General features: G+C 54.2%; 4 protein-coding genes across 4 annotated transcripts; 2 read left to right on the top strand and 2 right to left on the bottom strand.

Annotated features, from left to right (window-relative positions):
* Positions 1 to 1,677: 1,677 nt before the first annotated feature.
* Positions 1,678 to 2,562, bottom strand: CDEST_06162 (uncharacterized protein; the record flags this gene model as incomplete). Its single annotated transcript, XM_062922321.1, has 2 exons — positions 1,678 to 2,140; positions 2,190 to 2,562. 2 exons carry the CDS (start codon positions 2,560 to 2,562, stop codon positions 1,680 to 1,682), a joined length of 834 nt encoding a protein of 277 aa, XP_062778372.1. The 3' UTR covers positions 1,678 to 1,679.
* A 530-nt stretch (positions 2,563 to 3,092) lies between these two features.
* On the top strand, positions 3,093 to 4,898 carry CDEST_06161 (uncharacterized protein; the record flags this gene model as incomplete). Its single annotated transcript, XM_062922320.1, has 2 exons — positions 3,093 to 3,362; positions 3,427 to 4,898. The coding sequence occupies 2 exons, from the start codon at positions 3,093 to 3,095 to the stop codon at positions 3,763 to 3,765; spliced, it is 609 nt and encodes a 202-aa protein (XP_062778371.1). The 3' UTR covers positions 3,766 to 4,898.
* A 2,721-nt stretch (positions 4,899 to 7,619) lies between these two features.
* Positions 7,620 to 11,408, bottom strand: CDEST_06160 (Putative jacalin-like lectin domain, Endonuclease/exonuclease/phosphatase superfamily). Its single transcript, XM_062922319.1, has 2 exons — positions 11,022 to 11,408; positions 7,620 to 10,608 (listed from the first exon to the last, which is right to left on the bottom strand). Exons 1-2 carry the CDS (start codon positions 11,241 to 11,243, stop codon positions 9,508 to 9,510), a joined length of 1,323 nt encoding a protein of 440 aa, XP_062778370.1. The 5' UTR covers positions 11,244 to 11,408; the 3' UTR covers positions 7,620 to 9,507.
* An 898-nt stretch (positions 11,409 to 12,306) lies between these two features.
* Positions 12,307 to 13,939, top strand: CDEST_06159 (uncharacterized protein). Its single transcript, XM_062922318.1, has 2 exons — positions 12,307 to 13,420; positions 13,487 to 13,939. Exon 1 carries the CDS (start codon positions 12,623 to 12,625, stop codon positions 13,259 to 13,261), a length of 639 nt encoding a protein of 212 aa, XP_062778369.1. The 5' UTR covers positions 12,307 to 12,622; the 3' UTR covers positions 13,262 to 13,420; positions 13,487 to 13,939.
* The last annotated feature ends 12,778 nt before the right edge of the window (positions 13,940 to 26,717 follow it).

Genomic DNA, 26,717 nt, shown 5'->3' with positions numbered 1-26,717 from the left:
AGAATATGGCTCCATCTTCTGCCGGCGTTACCTGTTGGTTGATGACAACCAGAACCAGGGGCAATTCCCCCGTTCCGTTAGATGAGGACTAAGAGCCGCCACCACCAACATCAACCATCATCGTGATCCAAAACTCTGTCGCCAGAACTCCCATACAGCCTTGTTGTCCTCGACTACTAACCCCGAAACCCTTGGTAGGATTCGTGGCTTTGCCGCCGACGCCTCTCCGTTTCCCTTGCTGCTGGTTACCTGCAGGGCAACCTACGCTCGCCAGGGAGATGGGCAACCAGGACGACGTTGACAGCCAACCCCAGCTTGGCTCCGAGGTTGGCCTCTCTTTCTCTGTGCTGGGTGGGAAGTGTCCCGATGACCTGGAGAACGAACTCACGAGTCAACCCGCTCGAACCCTTCTCGTCCTGGCCGGCCGGCCCTTGAGCCCTGTCTGCCCTGCCCTGCCCTGCCCTGTGACCGTTATCGCGCGCTCTCCTCCCCCAGAATGCTGGGTCCAAAATCCCCAGTCCGTGTACGTGGGCTGGCCTAATAGTGTATTTTCGTAGCTTGACTCCAGTCCCCCCAGTCCTGGCGCGTGTCTGCCACGACGGAAAATGCAGTCAATCATCGCCCACTACTCTGTACTGTTCGAACTGATTGACGATGGCCCCCAAATGAGCGAGGGAATAATCTTAATCTCGGCAGTTAGTACGCGCCGGCGAGGTCTTCGGCCTCGGCGGCTCGCTTTGGATGGGGGGGGGGTTCCCGGCACCTCGTTGAAGAAAACACGCCTGCCTGCCTGCCTAGCTGCCTCTGAATCGCGAGTTACCGGAACCTCGGGTTGAGTTACTCTCGTGGCTCGCCATCGGTGGGCACGCCTGCGGACCCTGTGTCATGATGCTTGCATCCAAGGGCAAAACGGCCAGGACGGGTGGGTTTGCCGACGCTTCCTCCCATTCCCAAGCAATATACAGATCCTCGACATTCTCGATACAACCTCGGCCCCTTTTTTTTTCAGTCTCGTCGGGCAGATATCAAGGGCCCATTGTCATCCTGGGACGGTGCCTGCTATGCGTACCGACACCGACCGACCGGGAGGGACCAACAAGACGCATTGTGTGGCGTCTCCATGAGTCGCGCCGGCATGCGCATTCTTCGGCAGTCCGGTATGTGCTATTTGATACGAGCGCCGGTGCTTTCAACAAGCCGAATCAGGCGCGCGCTGTTTCTCTGTACTCTGTGTCCATACGGACACACCGCACAAGAACAAACTTAAGACGACCCTTGTCGCGGCTTGCTCTCATTGCGTCCGCCCACACGGGACAAGATGACAAACGGACATGCTCCGTCCTCGCGGGCCCATTTGCTTCTCCGTTCGGCTGGCGTATTCGTCGACATATGCCCCGAGCTCAATCGATCGCCGGCAGGGCCTTCTCTGCGTGGAGCTTGGAGCACAGGGCGGTCTTGTACTGTGTCCCGTGTGTCGTCGCAAGAGGCATGATGACAGCATGTGCGAGCGGCGCAGTCGGGAGAGGCGCACCGATGCGGTGGGTGTGCGGCTGTCTCGCAGCACCCACCATGTACATATCTACGGCTTTGTGTCGATCATCGTTTGCTCTCTAGGCCTCCCTCTCTCCGTGTCTCGTTCTCTCTCTCTATGACGAGCATGAGACCAGACGGACCCCCGCCTAAGTGATGAGGTGCGTTCCTTGGTCAATGAAGACGATCTTACTCTTCCTACCCGTGCCAAGCTCGTTTGCAGTGCGGTCCGGCAGCGGAAGGGGGGGGAGAGGGGGAGCCTTGGAATTTGGAAGATGGGCAAACAGAGCTGGTGGTCTCGCTCCCTTTACCGTGCGCCGCCATTCAAGACGGTCTTTCGGCTGTGGGCTCGGGGCACGGTGGTGCATCTGTTCTGGTCTGTTCTGACTTCGCGGGCGCAGAGACAAGCGAGAGACTGTCTTGGTGTTGTTGTCTTGCAGCACCATGCCATCCGGATCATCACAAGCTGCCTGGCAGTTGCATGCCAGCACGTCATGTCGAGACTCTGGAGGCTGAACCTCGAAGAGTTGGTTGGCATAGGGCCCCTTTGTGGAACTCAATGGTGCAGCGAGGACAAACAGGATTGTAGCTTGTAGGGTCATCGGATTGTCTGTCGACTTCAGGGCTCCTGGGGCGGGATACGAACAGGACTGCAGGACTGGACTGCAACCACGGCACAGGGGCTTCAGGAGAAGCGGGATCTGTAGGTACCAGCAACGAACGTCGTGCCGTGGCCTGGGGTGCGCGACCAGTGTGCCTCGGACGGTGCGTGCGTATGTGTATGTGTGTGTGTGTGTGTGTGTGTGTTAAATGTTCGGCTGCGATGCGACATGGCCGGGGTGGAATTCCGGTTCGAGGCGACGCTCCGCGGCCTATTCTTCCATCGGACGTCGGGCAACGGTACGCTTGACGGATTTCTTGTTCGAGGAACCAGACTGCTACTGCTGCTTCTGCTTCTGCTTCTACTGCTGCTGCTGCTGTAACTATTATCGTTACGGGCTTGCTGCCTATTTGCTTGCTTATTCGTGACATGTCAGTTCATCGGCGCTCGTGCTGCAGCCGTCTAGCGGGTCATCTCCAAGATGCTGCAGGCAACGGCAAGTGGCCAGGAACGGAAGGTGTGAAATCGTTGGGTTGGAAGGCGAGGCGAGGCGAAAAGAAGTAGGAAGACAGGAGGGAGTAGAGAATACGGCTGTAGTTTCTGTCGTGGGTGTAAAGGTGGTGAGAAGGTGATGATGATGCTTCTCGTCTGCTGTGCGTCCCTAGCTAGAGATGGGTGCAAGCATGGGAGAGATTCAATCCCGGAGGCAGCTCCGTTGCACAGTTCCTTCCCTTATTCCCGCAAAAGTGTTGCGATTTTCACGAGGTACGCACTTACTCGCTTAACGCTAGTGGCATCAGGTGTTGGGTACCCTCACTTTCTACGCGATAGCGACCTTACAGCGCACCTACTACTCGCCGGAGGCCAGTAGCGAGGGGTGCAAGCTAACCGAGACTACTTGCCTTACGTAATCTAACAGGGCACGCACCGCTAACCTGCCCTTTCAGCACCCTTCGTCACGATGCTCACTTTTAGAGTGCACAGCACACAGAGAGCATACACTACACAGACACTCAACTCCATCAACAACATCTTGTCCACCACTGGTCGGCCGTCTCCCACCAACGGTCAACGATGCATCACCTTCCAGGTTCTCACTGTTTCGCAACGGGTCCCGAGGCTCGGCAACAGCCCTGCCCCAAGTTCCAACTTCGTCCCGACGGGGCGCGGGTCCCGCACATCACACATTCCGTACCCGTACGGATACACAACCGTTGACACTGGCCGACCCGTACACATACATACCCATGAACGATGCACGCCGTGACGCCATTCGGATCCCTGGTCGTCTGAAGTTGTCCTCCCGACGGACAGGAGGAATCGCCGTCGGGCTGCGGCACAAGGCGAGATGCAAGCGGGGAGAGGGGCGAGAAGCGATACCCTGGGGCACATGGTGTCGTTTCGTAGCCATCTCGTCAATCTCAACCATCTCATGTTCTCTCGCTCGCTCGCTCCCTCCCTCCCCGAACCGTTGGACAAGACAAGGAACAGGAACATCCAACACCACTCCAACGGGCCCGACTCCCTTGCCCCCGCTGTCGAACACGGCCGTCCGGCTCCCCGTGCTTGGCCTGCTTCTGGCCCTGGCCCCTATATCACATATAATGTACTATGTGGTATACATCCGCCGTTGACCTCCAACAGACACCCCGGCCCATCTTGGCCAGACTGGGACACACACACACACACACATACACACCACATACACGCATAATCGTGAAGCCCAATCCTACGGATACATGGTGACAGTATTGGCGGGTCTAGTTGGTCTCCAGTCTCCGGCTTCAACTCCCTAGTGCTCCCATCGCAGCCTGCCAGCCTCGCTACTGCGACTCCTCCCGTCTGTTACGCACCTGTGGCACGACCTCGGAACCCGTTCCCTCTCTCCCGTCTCTCCATCTTCGTCCCTCTCTCTTGGACGCCCCCTGAGACGCCTCTGCTGCTCTGAGAAGAGTTTATTTTCGTGGTTCAGTAGCGGACCGGCCTGGCAGGGGTACACGCCTTGTTCGGGGGTGACGCCAACCCGAAAGTGATCGTCTTCCCTGTCTACAAGCCGCTCATCACAGCCATGGCCCACCGGTCACCGACCCCAGGCGGAAGATATTGTCTCTCTCTTTTCACTTCTTCTTGGAGGGACAAGGGTCCTGTCCGCCGGGTCTGCATCCGGCGCGAGCCAGTGCCAGCCTGCCAAGCCCTATGCTGATGACGACCCAATAATGGAGCTTCGAGAGACAGATTGGATGAACCTTCGAACTATGGACCTCCATATCTCCACGCCACACCAACCAGTGGAGCCATTGTCAATGCCCTCATCCTCGTAGCAGGTTTTCGTTCATCATCAGTTGATAGTAATCCAACGAAGGCGCACACGCGGCGGCGGAAACGTGGAGATGGTCGCAAGCTTCTCGATGTTGGAAAACAAGCACTAACGCGTACAAAACGGCACTCGGGTTCTGCGGCCTCGGCTTTCTTCGTGTAAGCCGAGTCGAGTCCCCTCCCCCCCCCCCCCCTCCCCCCTGGGTTACCGGATATCACCGCTGCCCTTCGCCTCCGAGAAGGGGAAGGGGGCTTCATCATGGTGTCTATCCGTCTATCCTTCCCCCCGTCAGTTCTCACCGGCACGTCTGATGACCCAACTGCTACCAACTGCTACTACCATGACCAAAGATAGCCTCATTTGCCTACCCTTGACCATGAGCAAAATTCTGCCCTTGGCCGACCTGAGCCGACCCGCAGTTTAGTCCACTAATCAGCAGCGGAAGAATTCTCATTACTTTTATAGCATGCCAATGGCAAATGCAATGGCTTCATGTTTGTCCATCATTTGTATAAGTCGTCAATAATGAGAGAGAAACTGAGAGAGTGAAAAAGAGGGAGAAGCCGGTCGTGGACTTCAGACGACATACGACCGGGCGTGCGCGGGAGGTACACATGCAACGCGAAAACACCCATGCATGCACAATCACGTTATGCGATGACCCATCACACGCTATCGACGAGATATTGGAGAGCTCCAGCATCAATACGGGGGGGCACATTTGACTTCTCTAGGACTCCGAATACGTGCTGGTCATTGGCCCCCGCCGCACATCCGGATACCGTCCGGCTTCCCACCAAAGATGCATGACCAGGGGCGGCTCATGAAGAGTGTGAGAGGAAGAAAAGGTCTCCCGGCTTGTGTGCTGCACCCAAAAGCTTGCGCAGAGGCTCCGAGGGCCTGGGCGTATCCACACAGAGTAGAGTACGGATATACCAAAACCTGTTCACGATCAGGGCAACCTCTTCGCCTCCATCCTCATTGGCCTGCCCTTGATCCTGGATTCTTGTTCTTCCAAGAGGCATAACAGGGCGGACATGTTGTCTCGCTGCGCATTCCACCAACGGGCCCCTGGGAATGTCAATAGGCTCCAGCTCCAGCTCTAGCTCCAGCTCTAGCTCCAGCGGGTGTTCTTCGCTTCGCCTCGCCTCGATCACTTGCATTTACGGCGCTTGGAATGCCGCGTCCGTGGCAGAGTTGGGTGGGCATCGATGATGAGGCCCGGAGGTCTTCCAGAGAGATAGCAAAGTCCCATCGTGAACCAATCACCGCAACATCCGGATACTCACTCAACAAAGCAGTGCGGATGGGCGGGCCTTAATTCAGGCCGGCCAGCTCCTTCGTCTCTCTTCCTCTCCCGAAACTACGGAGTAGCAGCAGTCACTGTAGGCGACTTGGCGGCCTGTCCAAAGCCCGATGTGCGAATGGCTCGCAGACGCGTCATGCAGATGCCTTGGCCTGCCACCACCGACGTGTGCAGATTGCGGCCATGCCCGCCCATCCATGACCCAGATTAGGTTCCCGTCGATCTCGAGGCCGTCTCCCCCCAATCTCAGGATCATCGTTCATCGTAATGGGCGGGACTCGCGGGTATTAAGCCTTCGCCTTGGAGGTCGAATCAGGCTGGTGTGGCTGTCCGTCCCAAGTCTACAGTACAAACTCTGTGTGGCTATCTGACCTGCAAGTCAACGCCGCGAACACCGGGGACGACATGTCGGGCCCTTTAACGTTTCACCTCTCGATTGGCTATGTGTGTGTGTGTGTGTGTGTGGCCTTGCCTGATCATCCCAGGAACCCGGAGCAAGTGCCATTCACGGATAAGGAATGCATCCGTTCTCACATCTACCTGTATCTCTTCATGCGGCAAACGGTTCCCAACATCCAACACGAAGCAAACATTTCACTAGTACCTGTATAGGCAACATGCAAGCAAATGCTCCCACCGCCACAATCACCAACGGGACCAACTGCGGCGGCCGCGGATGCAGGAACACACAGCCCGACGGAGGGGAGGGGATTCTCCAGTGGCAAACCTTGCCTTTTTCAATTTCTGTCGTTGGTTCCTGGCTTCCAGGTTCTGCCATTGCCCCCCCCCCCCGATCGCTCATGGATGGGGCCATGACATAGAGTTAGGACCGGATAGGTAGGTAGCTGGTTGTGTTGTGCGTGCAGGGGAGGGATGGTTCTCATCCTGGCTTCCGGCCATGAGCCGCGTGGGCGCATGTGCATTGTCAGCGTTAGATGAGCCAGGCTGGGAGGGGGAAGTATCTCGAATGATCTCTTTACTTCTGGTTAACGTATCCCATATGGACAGTACAGAAGCGTCAAGATGCAGGTTGCAAGCTCCGACCTTGGAGCATGGGGAGCTTGGGCAACTGAGACTCGTCGATCACGGACAGCGACCCGGGGCTCCGGGCCTAGTAGTAGGCGACTTACACGCGACGGCATGTTGCCTAGTGCCTGTACTATTCTTACTACTCTTTGAAGCAGGGCACTCTGAGAAGGTATGCAGACAAGACGGTCCTCTCGGCCGGGCTTTTTTGGACGTGCTTCCCCGGCACGGCTGAGGCCCCTAGGGCGGCGGGCAAACTACTCCGTCATCCTCCTCCTCCAACTCCCCACACCACTGCCCACCCATCCAACCTCTGACAACCACTTTGACGCCGTCTCATAGTAGCGGTGCATCATGTCATGTTCCGCGAGCGCTCTGGCCGAACTTTGTGCCTTCGACACCGGGTGTTGAAAGGTTTGGGGGGGCGGCTGGGATGTTGGCTGGCCATTTCATGGTTCTAGACTCGATCTCGAGGATTCTCGTCCGGCTGCCAAGTGCGTCATCGAACGTGGTCTCGATCGAACGAAGCTTCTTGTCGGGGAGCCCGCAAGTTTGAATCCGAGGTAACCCTGCCGAACAACAAGTGAGTGAGTGCATGTCGGGATTCTACGATGTAAGGCAAAAGCTTGCCAAGCACGAAGGCTGTGCACAAACAGCACTGAAGGGGAAGCAAGCTCGCGGCTGCTCGAGATCTGACAACTGTTTTTTTTTTCTTTCTGCCCAGCTTGCTTGCCCCTGGCGGGTTTGACCATGGCATGACAGACGGACGGCCCATAAACAACAACCATAGCCCTGCGTGAGATCGGCTGGCTGACCTTGTTGGACCCTATGTGCATCGTGTGATTGCTGCCAGCCACGATGGCGCCTTGATTATACTTTTTTTTATTATTTCATTTTCGATTCTAATTCAGGCACTCACTGCCAGATCAGGTTTCCACAGCCCAGTGCCGCGGGAACCGGGGGGATATTCGCCCAGGGCCAGAAAAGCCGCCACTGGAATCCCCTTCACCCTTCTCCTCTCCCCTCCCCCGAAAGCAAGCCACTCACTGGACTTGCGAAGCTTTCATCTGGGGTCCGTCCTAGGGCTTCAGCTCCGACAAGCTTCAGGGCATCCGATGCGACTCCGTGGTTCGCACGCCACGAATCACAACAACATGTAACTGTAATTCCCCATTGATTAGTTGGAAGTCCGGCGCTCCGCTAAAGAGTCGACCGGTCGATGGGGCTGGTTAGCTCAACAGTCGACACGGCTCATTGGGGTCGGAGGTGACGCCGGCGCGGACACCAAAAGTCCAATTGCCCTATCAACGCCGGCAGTGAGCAACAAATACAAGCTCAGGGTCCATCCACCACCATCCGGGGCCGGGTCATTCCCCATTGGAGAGAGTCCACGGCTCTCTTGGGTCTAGAGCCTCAGCCGGTTTCCTGTTACATGTTGGGAGAAAGAAAGATAGAGAGAGAGAAGGATAGCAAGGAGGATGAATGCGGGCGTCAATCTCCTTAGCCGCGGAACCCGGGGGCGACGACGAACGCTCGTGCGAAGTCTTGATGGTGCAGGGCCAGAGCGCCCAGACAGGGCAGAAGCCTGCTCTTGTTGGTTTTCACAGTCTCAACTAAGAGAATCTCTTCTCTCTTCTCTTCTCCCCCTCACTCTCACTATCTCTCTCTCTCTGACTCTTTTCATCTCTACACCTATGGGTCGTTGCTTTGCGCCTTGATCTTGGGGTACGACGGAACTTGGCGGGATTGAAACGGCTCGTTGGCTGGCGGAGAGTGCAAAAGAAAGACTCTTGTATATCCGAGCTGACAAAAGTCTGCAAGCTTCACCACTCTCGGTGAGGGAGGTCTGAGGGTACCACACTGGTGGTGGTGGTACATCGCGGGTTCGGTGGACGAATGTCTCAGTGCCTTCGCTGTCGCATCAGTACAATGTGGCTTACAAAACTGGCATGGCTAAAACTACTACTCTAGTCCCCCCCCTTCCCAACGGGTGGGCGGCCAGGTGGGAACCGCTCAGAAAATACGATACAAGAGGAGGCAACGGATCGACAAAGGGAACAAAGGCTCGAATGCGTTGCCCACCCACCCAGATCGCGTGGTCAGAGCAGCAGTTCGTGGGCCGTTGAAGGTTGAATGAAGGAGGAGGGGAGGGGTGGCGTGCGTGTGTGTGTGTGTGTGTGTTTTCCACATCGCTCACGCGCTAATCAATTATCCCTTCCTCATGTACAGTACCATCGTGGACCTGCGGTGTGCTGATCTACAGGTAGACTGGAGTTTGCTCAGCGGGGGAGGACCCTGATTCATGAGTCGCGTTGCTGCCGGGGTGGTGGACTCAGTAAGAAAGACAGAGGGAGAGAAAAGACAGAGGGAGAGAGAGAGAGAGAGAGTTTGTCATCCTGGAACAAGTCAAGATTCTGTATCCGCAGCAAAAAGTATCCAGAGTCAAGGCAACCCCGGCGCCGATCAGTGTCACGGGAGACCACGAGTCCGTGAAGTCGGTCAGGAGCTTGCAAAGAGATCGACAACGCCGCGGGGACGCATGACATGAAGGCATTACTTATTATTACGGAGTAGTCTGGATCATCATCATGAGGTCCTTGTCATCTATCTACTATGTACGTAAATCCCACCGCCTGTCTCTCTGCCTGCCCATTTACCCCGATGGACGGACGGACAAACGCGGACGGACGCGGGCGCGGACGGGGACGGGGGGGAGGGGGAGGGCGTCTACTGCGGCGCATAAGCGAACGCCAACCTGTCAACCTCGTCGCCCGCCCGTCCCAGGAAACCGACGATCTGCCACCCAGCGGGCGCCGTGTGCGTCGCGCAGTCGGACGTCTGCGCGCCCGACGCCAACGTCCTGCCGGCGCTGGTCGTCGCGAGGATGGAGAAGATGCGCGTGAGGCCGTCCTTCTGGCCCCAGCACACCTTGGCCGCCGTCCAGAACTCGGACGCGCCGAGCGCCAGCGTCGCCGCCGTGCCGCCCGCGCCGCCGTGCGAGAAGACGGTGCCGTCGGCGAGCGTGAGGCCGACGGCGTCGACGCGGTTGCCGCCGCGGAACGTCAGGGTCGCGGCCTTGGGCCGGGACTTGCCGGCCAGCGCGGGAAGGTCGGAGAACCAGGTGCCGTGGGGCCCGCCCGAGAAGTCGGACTGGCGCAGCGAGGCCGAGAGGGACCAGGTGAAGTTGGCGGTGATGGGGTTGTGGTCCGAGAGGACGTTGCCGTCGGGCTGGAGGAACCGGGAGCTCTCGTAGCTGAAGTAGGTCGCCTCGAGGCCGAGGACGGGCCCGCCGCGGTAGAAGGCCTTGTCGACCGTCTCGCAGTAGTTGGTCGTGCTCGGGTTCGAGCAGATGGTCTCGACGGTCGGCACGACGCCGCCGCGCTCGAGCTGGACCCAGACGTCCTTCAGGCCGTTCTGCGCGCCAAACACCTCAATGTCGTCCGGGAGGCGCGTGTAGCGGCTGTTGGTGTCGCCGAAGACGAGCACGGCGTTGCCGGCGCTGTTGGCGCTGATGTAGTCGGCGACCTGGTGCAGGTTGCTATTGCGGGCGGCGAGATCGTCCGTCTCGGTGCCGGCGTCCGTGTGGAGGTTGTAGACGTCGACCCAGACGCCCTCGGCGACCCGGACGCGCATGAAGGTGAAGCCCTTGGGCGTCAGGCAGTCGGCGCCCGAGGCGTTGGAGCACTGCGACCACTTGACGCGCTCGAAGTCGACCCAGTCATGGTTGGAGAGCGTGTTGAGCCCGGAGCCGAAGGGGACGCCGCCCGAGGTTGCCGTGCGGTAGGGATGGTTATCCGTCTCGTAGATGTAGGCATGGTAGTTGAAATCCTATAAGTGTGTGGGAGCATTTGGTCAGTCCGCCTGGTTTTTTGCTTATACTGTATTTCTCTCTCCACCTTGGACACACACACACACACACACACACATGGGTGATGGATGGGGATTATCCAGAATGATGATAGACATAGAGTTCATTGTTGAAACAGTGACATGTGGGATCAGGGCTCTCAAGGCGTGGATGTCCTTGTCATCCACTCCTTTCTACACGTGTAATATCCGCAGTACAGAGTATAAATCGTACACCACCATGGATAATAGAGTTGGGGGGGGGGAGGGGGACGGGAGCAACTGATGGCTCATGCGCACGTCCGGTCCCACGAGGGATCGGCGGTTGTGGTTTTTTTTGTTGTTGTTCTTGTTCTGGGAGCATAGAGCACACTGCAAGAAAGGCCAAAACTCACCTCCTGGACGTGGATAATGTCGTAGTTGAACTTGGCAAAGTACGACCCGATGGTCCGCGAGTTGGTCGTCTTGTCGCCGGGCACGTCGTTGTTCTGCAGGATCTCGGGCAGGCCGGCGACGTTCATGGCCAGGACAGTTAGGTCGCCGCTCGTCTGGGCCAGGACGCCCGACGACAGGGCGCCTCCTCCCGCGAGGAGCATCTTGAGGCCTGTGGGCTTCATGGCTGCTGCTCGTCTTTGTGGTCTGTGGTCCGTTCTTGGCTTTCTGGGCCGTGTCGGGTCTCGGGCGGGCGGGATGATCACCGGACGGATAAGGCAGAGAGAAGTAGGAGGAGGAGGAGGAGGAGGAGGATGGTGATCGGCAACGAGTGAAGAGGAGCACGGTACACTGACGAAAGACGAGAAACTCAGGATCAACGGCGACTGGGTTGGCGAATGCCTGAGTCTATTTAAACGGCGGCCTGAATCCCTTCCTTGATCTATTCCTTGGGTCTAATAGACACGAACTCCTCCCTTGGCGGGCACGAGGCGACTCGCGCGCGGTATGCCCAACCCCGCCGGATGACGATGACAACGTTGCTCTGGGCAGGGCCAAGCAGGATACGGACGCAACAACAATTCAAAAGAGAAGGTGGCAGCGGGAGGCGATGGTAGGCAACGTGATGAGGAACCCGCTCGTGATGGGTGGAACGCGTCTACAGAACCGTAGAAGGCTCGTCTTGCTCATCTCGCTCATCTCGCTCATTTCGCTCGGCCTTGACACCCCCCCTCTCACTGCCGCGGCACTTGTGCCCGAATCGGCGAGCCGGTCGTCCGACCCCGGTCTTATCGAAGTGACGATGTAACGCTCGCCTACCGGCGCCCGGGGGGACACAAAGAAACACATGACCGAGCCGTTGGATGCGGAGCCGTCGTATCCCTCGGGCCATGGGGGGGATACGGTATTCGTACACATAACAGTATGCCACTCCAGAGGCAATATTGGCAACACGTGGACATTGCTACTCTACAATATTGATGCTTATGAGTCTGTGTATGACTCTGTGGGAAATGAGTGGCAAATGGTTCTAGCCGTAAACGATGGTCACGACACGAGATAGGTCGTTTAATCGTGAGTATAACAGAGCAGTTGTAACTTAACATGACTCTGCGAGCGTGGAACCACCCGCCCTGATACAGTATCTACTAAAATGCTGTAATATAACATGGCATTGAACATGCGCCTTATTACGCTGGACATTTACGGGCCCCAGCTAAGGGGCTGACTCATCGGGCGAAGAAACAATTATAAACCAATATTCGTCTTCTTCACAAACTTAACCAGCCGTTACTGTTTGATGTAACACCCTGATGAATATCATAAAGTCTAGCGTTCAAGGAGAGAACGTGGGACTACAGAGTGCTTCCACTGGATGCGGCACACTGATCCAGATAGACAACACCGCCTAGGGACTTTTGGAACGCTCGTTCACTCTATTTCCTTCTTGCTCCGCTGGCAAAAAGTGCACGTGGATCCACGTGGAGGGTCTTGGCTCTAGGATTCGCAGACGAAGGGGTTTCCCTGCCAATGTCATCTCTCCGAAGGGGTCAGATAGTCTGTCATGATTCATCTATCTTCGACTCGGCTACTGGATAAGGAGTATTCGGCTTGTTCCGTGGGCGCTGGCCTGTATTTTCTTCTCCGCCTGCTTGCCCGGTTTCCCGCAACGGAGTCAAAAAGGAATGAATCGCCTCATCGATTCCCCATCTCAGCGGAAGATCGGATTATCCCATCAGCTTTACCTCGGATGACAGGCTTGCTGGGGCTGAGGGGCGCAGTCGAAATCATGACCGAGCTTGACCCAGGCGAAAGCGGAGGCGCATCAGGCCTCGCTGGGTCGGTCCCGGTCACGGCGCTCGGTAGGCATCCGTTGACAGAGAGGCGGAACGACTTGCGACAACTTGGCTTGGCTTGGCTTGACTGGTGGCACTGGACGGGTGGTAGTTCTCATCCAAGACGAGGGGCCCCGGCCGGCGACCTTTGGTTTCGGGGCCCTGGGTTCCTCCGTACAACTAATTCTGGACACTTCACTACGTGTTCCCATGAGATGGCCGGTTCTGATGCCGCCGGCAAGAAAGACAAAAGGCGGCCAACCCCGATGCCCCGGTCCCCGGTCCCGGCCACGTTTCGCGAGACCCCGGGTTCCCCGGAAAGGAAGAGGGTGCTTTGCCCGGCGCCGGCATATTCGGACTTTTCGTAGAGCGCGAGGCGAGTCCCCATGAGGGCAGCCGTTTCGCCTCCCAGGCCTTCCCAAGACAAGCCAAACAACGAGACTTTATGCGGCGGTCCCGAAGATCTGGTCCAGCCGCTGCGGCCGGGTCGGGAGGTGTACCGTGTAGCGTCCCCTTCCCCCCCCTCCGTCAGTCTCATGTCGTGCATAACCTCCCGAACCCCCCCCCCCCCCCCCCCCCCCCCCCAATTTTAGACCAACAGTTACGAGTTAGAATTCTGGACTAGTACAGTATACCTGGTCGGACTTTTTCTCTTTGGCGTCATCGTACTGTCAAGCCGGTGGGAGAAGACAAGTATGCAGGAACCGAAGCAGCTTCGGCGAAAGAGGTCAACACCACCCCTTCTCTGGTTGCCGTGCTAACTCTCGCCTGGATTTTGGGAATCAAAGTCCCTCAACATCAAGACGCTCTTTGTTCCCGAGTCTGGTGGTGTTTGAAGCTAGAAAGAAAGAGAGAGAGAGAAAATAATCCGCGTCGCGGCGCCAAGTCGCGTGGCGCCGCAAGATGAGTTAGTTCCTGGCTCTTGGCCGCTAGCATCATCCGTCACGACCTCGCTGCCGCGGGTGGATTTGAGCACGCGCACTCGATGAGTTGAGCAGTTTAAGTCAGTCAGTTTTACCTTGGTGAATTGGAGTTTGGTTTGGTTGCGTTGTCAACCGTAGTGAATCATGACTCAACCCCGTCCCGTCGCCCAGTGATCGTCATGCCTCCCTCCCCCCCCTCCCATCTCTCCATGCAACCCTCCCGACGTCACTGGGCTCATGTGCAGTTGCCGTGATCACCAGAGTCAAGGCGGCCGGTTCGTTTCCCCATACCTCACCCGTTGAATAGCCATGTCCAAGGTGAAGCCGGAAAAGAAAAGCACGACGTGGACAACGAGGGGGGAGGGAGGGAGGGAGGTTCTGACTCGGTACTTGTTTGGGAATGTCACCGCACGGCCCCGGCGGTGATCAGGGACCACCGGGCGAGCTTTGGCCGGGAGGACTGGGCTCCGGGTCTCAGGATGTGTCTTGAGCATCTCCATGCGGAGGGGTGGTGTTTTATAACCTCTCGTTTTCTGGTTTCTGAAATTCCGATTGCATCTGCAAACGGTACGTGATTAGGCTTCGTGATTGATGCGAACGGAAACGGACAGTATCACTTGTGTCAGTGACACCTCGCGGGGTTGGACCCGATCGTGTGTCTCTTCGCCCGTACAGGTGCCAGTAGGCGAGGAATGATATGGTCATTGGGCCGGAGGATAGCTCCGGCCGATCTGTCTCGAAAGTCTCGGAGCGAGGGTTCGGTCTGGAATCGCATTGCCATCGCGGCAATGTTCGCCCAAGCGAAAGGCCGTCGTCCGCTTTGTCAAAGCTATGTGGTACAGCCGCCGAGAGTGGCGATCGTCAACGATCCGTCAACGTGTCCGTTTCAAAATTCTCCTCTCTTTTACAGCGATGGCCACGTCTCGACGGGGTGTTCAACTGCCATCGCATTCTGCAACTGCCGAGAGGCAACATCCTGAGGAGAAGCACCGTCGCTTGTAGGAAGATCGCCACTCCAGACGGACCACCATCTCCAAGGTGTTGATATCGATGCCCTTCGTACCCTTCGACCCGACATCGGCAGGAAAAGGCCTGGGGCCTAGGGCCTGGCTTGTTATCCGGCCAAGTCCCGGGCGGGGCCCCGTCTCTGACAGCGGGATGCTGGCAAGGGCCTCTTGCTCCTCTGCCCATGATGTCGGAGGGCACCTCTCATGCCAAGCCATTGCCTATTTCCTTGAGTACTACTGTAGAAAAGACACAGCACATCGTACATCATGTTGCAAACGAGTGAAACTGAGGAGCAGGAACGTGCTAGAGCCTAATGGTATTGAGTACGACAATATGACGGTCGTTCGGTACCTTCTGGCCGGTTTTTGTCTCCCCCACCAACTCTGAACCCGGAATGCTGGGGGAATCGTAGGCATGCCTGTCCATGTTGGAGCTGCTTGCGTGATACCGTTAAGTTCGGTGCATGGGTGTACTCTGACGCTGTGGAAACGGGGATCGCCAGTCGGGCTCTCTGTCCGCGCGCTGTCCATTCACGCGCCTTCAGCGGTCCCCTTGACGAGGAGAGGCTTTCAAGGTGCCCTCTTGAGCCTGGAAAGCTCCGGTCTGATGGTTCCTCGAAAGCTGCTTGTGGGGAGCTACGCCCTCTCGAGCTCCATTTTTACGGAACCCGTTGACCTGTCCTTGTGATCATTGGGGAAGGTGAGATAGCAATGGGTCAAGAGACACAGGGACTGAGTCGACAACCCGAAATGAGGAACGAAGAGACTCTTGTGCGGGCAGTATGATGTACACATGGGACATGGGGAGACAAAAGGGGGGTGAAGGAGGTAAACATGCATTTATCGGGGGGGGGGATGGACACGCCAACAGGGAGGACCGTTGACAATGGCTTCGGACCTTGTCCCTGGAAAAAGCAAACAAGATGGGTATCCTGTCGAGATGGCTCGAGATCAAAGCACCACGATTTGAGGGGGTGTTCAACCTACAAACCTACTCGTACCTGTACGATGTACTCCCAGCCCAGGTCCACGTTTCTTTTGCTTGCCCTCCTATCTAGATTACGTGGTCCTCCGGTGAGTCGTTCATGCGGTCATCGTGGCCGGAGACTTTATCATGATCTGATGTTTGCATTCGCTTTCGTCTGGTGTCCGACCGCGCAAGGAAAAGGCAGAGAGTAGCCAGCATCGTTTGGTCACAAATCCGGAACAACCCGGCAGACGACACACGGTCGGCTGCAGCCCTTGTTGTGTCTTGCGAGTGTCTCCAAAACGTAGAGGAACGAGAGAGGAGGGTTCGAGGAATGGTGTCTGGCGGTGCGAACCAGTCCCAACTGGAGTCCATGGGTCCGTATCTGAGCACCTGAACTCCCGGAGAAGGCGAGCGATATTTACAGAGAGAGACGGAGAGAGTTGAGTTGGGTTGAGTTTAGGTTTCCCCCTTCGAGAACATTGCTCCTTTCGGAAAGTGTCGTAGTTATGTCGTAGGGCCAAATCTTAAATCTCAGAGACCACTCAGCCATCATCGACGACTGGTAGCGCCGTCCGCTGGTTAACCGGTCCCGGGATGAACGCGGCTCCGCAACGTGCGGCCTCCTCCCACACGCCGCGTGGTACGTTGGCCAACTATCAGCCGACCTTCGCCCACCTTTGTTGACAAGCTATTGCTACAAACAGAGCGCACATGAATTGGCCGTCATTTTGTCACCTTGATCAGACGCTATTTCTTCTTCCCCTCAATCCCTCAGCGTTCAGGCCCCTTGTGTGCCCGCAATCTGATATCAGGTATCCCACCAGAGGAGTTTCACAAACCACGCAGTCCCACTAGGGTCTGGTCTCTTCTGGCTACAAGTGTCTGTGTCTGTGCGGACCAGGATCACACAATTCATTGACTTGACATTCCCAGAACGAGCCCTCAGCTTGCCCCTCTTCACGGGCTCAAGGTACTGTCACCTCTCTCGTCGAGCGAACAGACGATGTTCGGAATATGTTAGTCTCGTATGCAATAGACGTCAAGGCGCAAACGAAGGGTCACCTTGGCTGAGAGAAAAGAAACGCCATCTTCTACCGTACTTGGGCGCTCGCCCCGGCTCTTTGCGTCTCTTGACGATGCGGGGGGAGGAGGCAGGGCAAATCACCCACGTTCACGGAGCTGAAGTGGACGGGCGGGGTTTTCTTTTCGCAAATCCATCTGAGCTCCAGCTCCAGCTCCAGCTGTCAGAGCGGGCAGATGGCGTGAACTCGGTCCACTACGGAACAGAAGCGAAGGTCTTGCGTGCTGCATGCTGCTGCTGCTCTTTTGACCTTTCCCGCTCTGACCTCTCATCCTTCAAGATAGGCCGCAACACCCTTGTCCCCTGACCCCCTGGTCGATAACACTTTTCGAGTGAAGAGCCGGTATCGTGGCCGTCAGGGTTGTTACGCATCTGGACCATAGAGGGGGTGCTGTTAGAGCGAGAGAAGCCCTCTCTGCCGAGAGGAGGGGCATCGAGCAGAGCAGCGAGCGGCCTAGAACTGAGATAATCAATTAAAAGAAGGTGAGAAACGTGCTTCGGCGACAAGACCGGATTGACGCAGTTGCATTGCCAGGCGTGTGCGCTGCAGGGCCATGACACGCGAACCCCCACTGTCATGCCCACCGTTGAATATTGAGATCGGCCCTGTGCGTTCCCTCGAGAGACCACCAGAGCATGGGGCGTGCTGTTTGTCCTCTCCCCCGTGTGATCTGGTTAGCATATGAGTGTCTTGTCAGCTATCACAGCACGTGGTGACGAACTGTGCTTACCTTTCACCTCGCCAGGATACGGATAAATGATGGAGGGTTCAGCACATTATCCGCCCATCACGCCAGTGTGGGCCTGGTTGACTGCTCGATGCAACATTCGGAAAGGCGATCAGGATGTAGGCAAGGAACTTTTATGGTTTGGGTCCAGGGAGATGGCTTACAACATTAAACACGTTTAAAAGAATTTCAATGGACTACCGATCCCTCGCGTCCACTCCGTTATCCTGCCAAGACGAGTGGCAAAGCATGTCCAGAATCCAGAAAGTTAATGCGATAGACTTGGCCGCTTGCCGAAGATCAGATGGAGAATCGGCCTGGCTGGGCCAACCCGTCGATTCGCCTAGCGATGACATGCATCGGCAAGGACACCCACCACATGGCATTATGTCAGCCGAAAGGAAGAAGAGCAGTCGCTTGTGTCTGATGGAGAGGGGGGGAGCTGCCTACCCCAATGGCCGGCTGCTGGATGAGGGACATCAGGCTCGCGTTTCAGAGCTCGCCGGTGACACAAGGCTTCGGCGAGTTGTTGTCTCTTGGAGCGGGGAGGAGATTCTTTTCTGCTTATGCAGCTAGGCAGTCTGTGAAACGGTGAGGAGAGTCGGGTGTGATGGATGGCCTCTCTCTGTGAGGCAACATGATGTGATCTGACGGCGTTTCGACCCAGCGGGCGTTTCGGTGCGGTTGTCGATTGCATTTTTTGGAGGGTATATCACGGCGTCTTCTAAAAATGGGCACAGCCTATGATGTAGTTCTTGAAATAGTACCCAGGTCCTGGATAATGCATGATGCCGTGCAGGGAGTTATTGCATGTTTATCCGCATGCGTAGCAGTGGCCAGCCTCGATAGCTAGGTTATCATTGTTTAATGGTGGAGGGTCTCCCAGATGACAATTAGTTTCGGTATGGGAACCAAGACAGTGCTGCGATAACAAGGCATATGGCCGGAAACACAGGAGAAGCCACCCTACAATACCAACGTTGGTAAGGGATACTACTAGCCTTAGTTATGGGTGGCCTTTTCAGCCCAGTGCATCATATCACATGCTTGAGCCAGGTTGCACTCGACTAACGACGCTACATTCGGCCCGTTGAAGATCGTATCGTGCACAGGGGATCGGCTGCTGCTAAACGAACAGAATTAGTAATACTTTGATGATGGAGCAGAGCGTTGTATGATTAAGTTTAGCCAGTAGCACGATCCGGTAGAAACTCTGGGGTGGGAGGCGTGTCAGGTAGAACAGTGTAAATTGCCAAGACGGGCTGTGGATAGCACAAACTATGTGACTTCATGGCTCTCTCAACACGTACCCATTACTGTCCTTGTAGATCACCAAGCATCGAGTCCAGTTCCTTGCCGCTCGTTGATCTGAGAGAATGATTTGTGTTAAACTTTTCCCAGGTAATTCGTGGAAATGAAAGGGTTGATGGGATCGCCGTTGTAATGCTGGGTAGACTCACATTACAGAGGCGCGTGACAGTTGTAGCTCGAGGCGCATATCTCGTCATATAAAATACTCATCAAGCTAGAAGTGCATCAAGGATTTCCCTTTCGTATCATCTATTAATACTATGTCTAAAGCGGCGCTGGTCTAAAGAGTTGTGCTAGACAGATCTGACTAGCAATGACAACGTTAACGTCACATACCTACTTTTGGAACCACCCCCCCATTTGGAACACCTAAAAATGAAGCTATCCTAACAGCACCACCATCTTTAATTAATTACTGACTAGGCCTAGATGCTACTACAATACAGCTTTTAGCTTTACTAGGGTATTTAGAGTCGCTAGATTTATCTGTAATATCCTTCTTTTTGCTAGCCTTAATTTGCGCCTGCTAGATGTCCTTAATGTTGGCAAACTTAGTGTTTAGATCTAGCTGGACTGCCTTCCTTTTCCTAACTGCAGTGCTTGTAACTTTAGCTTGCAGAAGCTCTAGCTTATGCTAAGCAGTAGCTAGCTTATATGCCTGCTTACTAAAGCCTTTTTTTACCTTTATAAACAAAAGGCGTTAAGTAGAGGCATTATTATCTAGCTCTATAAATAGCTTTAGTTAGCTAGCTAGATCCTTTATCTTCTTTAGCGTTGACTATGCTACTATAGATAACGTAGTGTTACAGTTGGCTTTCTGTGGTAGTGTTTATTAGCAGAAGCTAAGGCAATAAAGCTGGGGAATAGTGCTATAAGTTGTACTAAAAGGATTAGGTCTTTAGAGGATACAGTAATTAGTTGTATACTTAACAAGGGGGTTGTAACGTTAGTTACTAGTAAAGGGTGCTAAGAGTATCTAAGGGGATAATTATAAAGTTAATTGCTAAAGAGCTATAGAAGTCTGTCCTTAAGTTTGTCTAAGTTTATCCTATATATAAGTCCTGTATGCCTATTGCTAAGGTTCTAGCTTACACCTGTTTACTAGTAATCTAGGTGTTATATAAAGTAATTACTTAAAGTAGGGTGCATAAGCGCTTACGTTATAATCAATTATGCTTACGCACACAATTAGTTGCTTACTTCTTTATCTCTATATAACCTTACATTATAGTTCTTCTGCGCTAAAGGAGTGCACCTTGGTTTCCTGTGTCTGCAGTGTATAACTTGTTTGTAACTGCTAGGTGCCCTATAGGGGTATCCCCTAGTCCTATTATGTTTAACAGGTTGTAATATTAGGTCTCTCCTCTAAAGGTTTAGTCCCTAAACTACATAAGTAGGTTAGGTCCCCTGCTGTCTAGGCTAGGATAGCGTTAAGTGTTCTTCTTTTATACTAACAAAATGTTGCACAGCAATTCCTATACTAAGGGTTCTTCTACACAACGTTACCTAAAGCTTACACTTGAAATTAAGGAGCTTAGTTTTAAAGTTATGCTTTATTTATATTGTTAGTTAGCTAGTTATTGCTGTAAGATGCTAGCTAGAAAATCAAAATGTTCTAAGTGCGTTTGCTATAGTTATTCCTATAATACGTTAGCAAATGCAATTTGTAAATATAAGTGTTCTTTTTTATTCTTGTTTTCTTGTAATGCTAATCTGTTTGCAATAGTAGATTATCTTTTAAATAAGTCTAATTGTCTTAAGCGTAAAGAGGAGTTAGAGGAATTAATTCTTTAATAAAGAGCAGATGCGCTTTATTAGGCTTAGGCTAAAATAGATAAGTTGCTTACAAAACTAGAGCGTATTTGCAAGGCAAAGCAAATAGTGTTTAAGAAGGGTTAGGAGATCCTAGATAGTAAATCCATAGATTCTGCTGCATTCTCTTCTAAGTTGGTTGTAGCTAAGGAGGCATAGGCTAGTAGCGCCTTTAGAGTTATTAACTAGGAGGTAGTATTTAAGGATCTAAAGTTAGCTAACTTTAATTTTAGTACTCCCTTAGTAGTACCTAGGAGTATTAGAGGTTCTTAACTAGTTCCTATAAGTTGTCTTTATGTCTGTAGCCTTTCTATTTAATAAGGTATTATTTTTATTTATCCTCTATATAGTAATTAATAATTTGTTTAACTTTATATTCTAGTTTATTAGGTTTAATAATAATGCAGTCTTTAGTGTGTAATCTGCGTAGTGCTAGTTTAAAAAGCGCAATGTGAAAGACTAGGTAGATTTTTATTATATTAGGTAGCTTAAGTTTGTAGTTAACTATTAAAACCTTTTAGATAATTTTAAAGGGTCTAAGTTTTTTGTAGTCTAACTTATTGCTTAGTTACTTAGTCTTAATGTTTTGCTGTATAAGATAGGCGCTATCTCCCTCTTCTAAGGATAGTCCTCTAATTCTTAAAGTGTTAGTGTATTTCTTTATTCTATTCCTAATAAATTCTAAATCTGTAACGGGCTGGGCCCGTATGAGGCCTTGCTGGATATCGCGGCCACGGGCGACCCCGGGTCAGGCCCACCACGGAATCCACGATGCCGACAATCCGATGGCCAGTGCGGCATGGGCCGCATGGCCCTGATCAGGCCGCTGCGAGGCGGAGATTTGTTGTTCTTCCCTTCTAATCCTCATCTGAGGATACTCGTAGTAGTCGCCATAGCCTGTTGCAAATACACACGCCTTGGACCGTTACATTATCCTCAGATCCCAAACACCAGGATCCTCTATACTAGACGGTCGGTTCGTCTAGTGAGGACGGCCAGAGTCTGCGCGATTAAGGACGTCGGAGCCTTTCTCTAGAAGTAGCGGTCTGGCGGAGGCTGGAGGACAGAGCCTCGTAGCTTAGTTGAAAAAGGGACCGTCAACCAAAATAGCTACAGAACCCGTGGACCCGATCAGAGTAGGACTGATCAGGAGTACCCCGTCTAGTCTCAACAGAACCACGTTGTGGTTGCGGGACAAAGGATAGACCGGAAGAGCCCCAGAGAACACAGTGTGTTGCGGGAGCTATCGACATGGAGGGCAATATGAATGCCGAACCATCTGAGAATCCACAGCAGCTGGTGCAGCTGATCAGTCAGCTGGCTGCCCAGCTACAGGAGATGCGAACCACCCAAGCGGCCGAACGAGAGGCCCACGGAGAGCAGATTCGACTGCTGCAGCAAGCCCTAGCCGCACCTAGGCACCCGACAACGACCCCAAACGAGACCCCTACAACGACTGCAACCTCCACCCCCCCTGATCAGGCTCAACCGATAACCGCGCTCCGAAGAAAACACCAGATACCCGACCCTCCGAAGTTCGATGGTACCCGTAAAAACTTCCGACGTTGGTTCTTGGAGATGAAAGGAAAGATCCGCCTAGATAGGAGAGCCTTTGACTGTGACGCTGATATATTTGGATATATATACGCCAGGCTGGATGGTACAGCTCAAGCAATGGCGTCAGCGTACTACGCTCAGGGTGGAGCAAACGGAGAAGAGTCGCCCGACCAGTTCATGAGCTACCTGGAAAGTTGCTATGGAGACCCAAACGCCAAGGCCAGGGCACTCAGCCGACTACGAACGCTCCGCCAGAAAGAGTACGAGAGCTTTGCTGTTTTCCTCCCTAAGTTCGAGAAGGAACTGGCCGAGAGCGGAGGAGGCGAATGGGTTGACGTTGTAAGAATCAACTACCTTGAAGGAGCCTTGAATGCGACCCTACGCAGCCACCTGATCAGCGTGGCTGATATCCCGGAATCTTACCCCGAGTACACCAGGCTCTTAATGAAGATCGGATCTCGCCTAGACAACCAGTCCTCTCAGGAACGCCAAGAGAGGCAGCGACGAAGGCTGTCTACCCCTGGTCAGGCAAAGCCTAAGTCCCCTACAAGACCACCTCACGACAAGATGGACTGGGAGCCTACCAAGGTCAGTAAGACCAAGGCCCCTGACCAGGGAGGGAAGAAGAGGGACGTAAGGACCAAAGACTTCCTGTGCTATAGGTGCAGGAGGCCAGGGCACCTCGCTCGGCACTGTGAGGACGTAGAAGAGAAACCTCCGAAGGCAAAGACTAAGAAGTCGAAAGTCAAGAAGTCCAAGACTAAGCTTGTTGCCGAGAGTAGCTCGGAGGAATCGAGCGAGACGGAGTCTGACCAGACCTCAGAAGACTCGGGAAAAGAGTAACTCCTGGCGAAAAGCGCCGCCAGGAGGTAGAAGCAAGAAAGGAGTGGCGGAGTGTTAGGAAGAACATGGATAGTGAGCCCTTTTATGTTAACATCGGAATCAATAACACCCATTACACCTACGCCTTGGTGGATAACGGGTGCCTCACTTACGCCACAATCAGCGACACCTACGCTACGAAACTCCGCTTGCCGCGTATCAGCATACCACCGAGAGCCCTCGAACAGGTCAACGTCACAGTGCCTGGGGCTATAGACACCGTCACGTACGCCAGCATCGACATCGACGGGTACAAGAGACGACGATTGTTCTTTTACGTCATCCCTGATCAGGAGGACGACGTGATCCTTGGACAATCCTGGATGAAAGACGATGATGTGGTCGTCCGCCCAGCAACCAACTCCCTGCATATTGGAGTAGCAAACCACACGGTACAAGGAAGGAAACCCGGGCAGGAGGATCACCGGTTTCCTCTACAGAAGCAGGCGGCATCAGTGTTCATGGCCCTGATCAGGCGCGAGAGACGGGAAAACCCGGCGGAAGGTACCGGTATGAGAATTTTTGCCGCAAGTATCGCGGATATCGAGAAAGCCTTGGCCCCTAAGAAGAAGACGGACCCAAGAGACAAGCTCCCTAAACACTATCACCAGTTCCTTCCGGTCTTTGACCGTAATCAGGCCGAGAAGCTTCCGCCGCACAGGAAGGGGATAGACCACGAGATCCCCCTGGAAAAAGACAACAACGGCCGAGAGCATCAAGCCCCCTGGGGACCACTATACGGTATGTCCAGGGAGGAACTGATAGTGCTGCGGAAGACCCTTACCGACCTGCTGGACAAAGGGTTCATTAGAGCTAGCAGCTCCTCGGCCTCCGCCCCCGTACTTTTCGTGAAGAAGCCTGGCGGAGGCCTGAGATTCTGTGTTGACTACCGAGGTCTGAACGCAATCACGAAGAAGGATCGATACCCTCTCCCCCTGATCAGCGAGACGCTGAGGGCGGTATCACAAGCCAAGTGGTTAACAAAGCTAGACGTTATTGCAGCCTTCCATAAGATCAGGATAAAGGCAGGGGAGGAATGGAAGACTGCATTCCGCACCCGGTACGGCCTGTACGAATGGATGGTCACACCCTTCGGGTTAACTGGGGCCCCGGCGACCTTTCAGCGATACATCAATCACACGTTGAGGGACTACCTTGATGAGTTCTGTTCTGCCTATATCGACGACATTCTGATCTACTCGAGCGGATCGCTCGCAGATCACCGAAGCAAGGTTAAGAAGGTCCTGATCAGATTGCAGGAGGCAGGGTTACAGATCGATATCGACAAATGCGACTTCGAGGCAAAAAGCGTGAAATACCTCGGATTCATTGTCGAGGTAGGAAGGGGTCTAAGAGTCGACCCTGAGAAAGTCAAGGCTATACAGCTATGGGAAACGCCCCGATCAGTAAGGGGAGTCCGATCCTTTGTGGGGTTTGCCAACTATTACCGACAGTTCATACCCCAATTCTCAGCCGTCGCCCGACCCCTCACTGCCCTGACGAAGAAGGACACCCCGTTCGTATGGTCTGAAGAGTGCCAGGACGCCTTTGAGGACCTAAAGGCCCGTCTGATCAGTGCGCCGGTACTAGCGCACTGGGATCCAGAACGAAAAACCGTACTAGAGACGGATTCCTCCGGATATGTGATCGGAGGTACACTCTCTCAGTACGATGAAGAGGGTCTACTACGTCCAGTAGCGTTCTTCTCGAAGAAGAATCTCCCCGCGGAATGCAACTACCCTATTCACGACAAGGAGTTGCTTGCCATAATACGGTGCTTAGAGCACTGGGACGCAGAGCTCAGAAGCGTCCGAGAATTCACCATCGTCACAGACCACCTCAACCTTAAGTACTTTACTACAAAGCGACAACTGACCGAACGTCAAGTTAGATGGGCAGAGACACTGTCTAAGTACAACTTCACTATCCAGTATAGGCCCGGGAAGCTAGCCGTTACCCCTGACGCACTGTCGAGAAGGGAGCAGGATATGCCCCTAGGGGAAGAGGACGACAGGTTGAAAGGACGAGAGTTACAGCTGTTGAAAGAAGGACGGAAGAGCCTTCGCGTAAACCGCGCCGCAGTACTGAGCCTGGGGCCGAGGTGCCCTGATCAGACCAAGACGACCATCAGGGCCGGTTTTGTATCAAGCGGGGACGCTGATGGAGGAAGCGACGAGTCTCCTAAATGGACTGAGCCACCAGTGAACCCCTTCGAAGACGACCCTTTGAAGAGCCTGTGGGACGTTGGGTTAGAGAACAACAACCGGTACTACTTGATCAGGGACGCTGTACAGCAAGGAGCCAAACAGCTGCCCTCTACGTGGGGAATCCCTATCATGCTGTCGGAGTGCACAGTCGACGGAAAACGCCGGCTTTGCTGGAGGGACAGGATATGGGTCCCGCATTACGAGCCTTTGCGAACGCGGCTGATTCAGAGCATTCACGACTCCGTGTTATCAGGGCACCCGGGCAGAGATGTGCTTAAGTCCCTGATCAGTCGGACGTTCCACTGGCCAGGGCTGTCTCAGGACGTCCGGCAATTCACCCGCAACTGCGACGTTTGTGGACGAGGCAACGTCTGGAGAGAGAAGCGCAGAGGGCTTCTTAAACCGTTACCGATACCCGAGCGATTTTGGGCAGAGATATCGCTCGACTTTATTACCGACTTACCTACAACGAGGAAGAAGAACAAGAACCTCTTGGTTATTACGGACAGGCTGTCTAAGAACGTTATACTGGAGCCTATGTGGGAAATTTCGTCCGAAGCAACAGCGAACACTCTTGCTACTGCCTTGATCAGACACCACGGAACCCCCAGAGCAATAGTGACTGATCGAGGGACACAATTTGTCAGTCAGACGTGGAGGCGCCTGTGTCAGCTCCTCAGAATCAAACAGAGACTCTCTACAGCCTACCATCCGGAGACTGACGGAGCCACGGAGAGAGCTAACCAAGTAGTAGAGACCTACTTGCGGGCCTTCTGCTCGTATGCTCAGGATGATTGGGACGAATTGTCCCTAGTGGCAATGATGGCTATTAACAACCGACCGGCGACATCTACAGGGATGAGTCCGTTCTTTGCCACCCACGGATACGACATCGACCTGATCAGGGTGGACGAGCCATTGAGAACGGACGACAGCACCCCTATCGCGAAAGCTGAAGGATTTGTGCAGAGATTGAAGGACGCTACGGAATGGGCCCAAGCCGCCATGGCCACGGCTCAAGAGCGACAAGAACTGTACGCCAACGCGAGGCGACAGCCGTCCGATCAGTTCAAACCGGGCGACAAAGTCTGGCTCAGGTTAACGAATGTGAAATCAGACAGGCCCTCAAAGAAACTGGACTGGGTGAACGCCAAGTATACGGTTCAGGAGACAGTCGGAACACACGCGTGCAGGTTAGACACGCCGCCTGGGATACATAACGTCTTCCACGTGTCCCTCCTGCGGCATGCCGGAAACGACCCTTTTCCATCGCAGGAACAGGACGATATACAACCCGCCGCCCTTGTGTCTGGACCTGATCAGGAGTACGAGGTCCAGGAGATACT

Source organism: Colletotrichum destructivum, chromosome 4 (assembly GCF_034447905.1).
Source record: "Colletotrichum destructivum chromosome 4, complete sequence".
In the NCBI taxonomy this organism is placed as follows: Eukaryota; Fungi; Ascomycota; class Sordariomycetes; order Glomerellales; family Glomerellaceae; genus Colletotrichum; species Colletotrichum destructivum.
The sequence above is the reverse complement of the archived record's forward strand: the minus strand, read 5'-3'. Positions and strand labels throughout refer to the sequence as shown.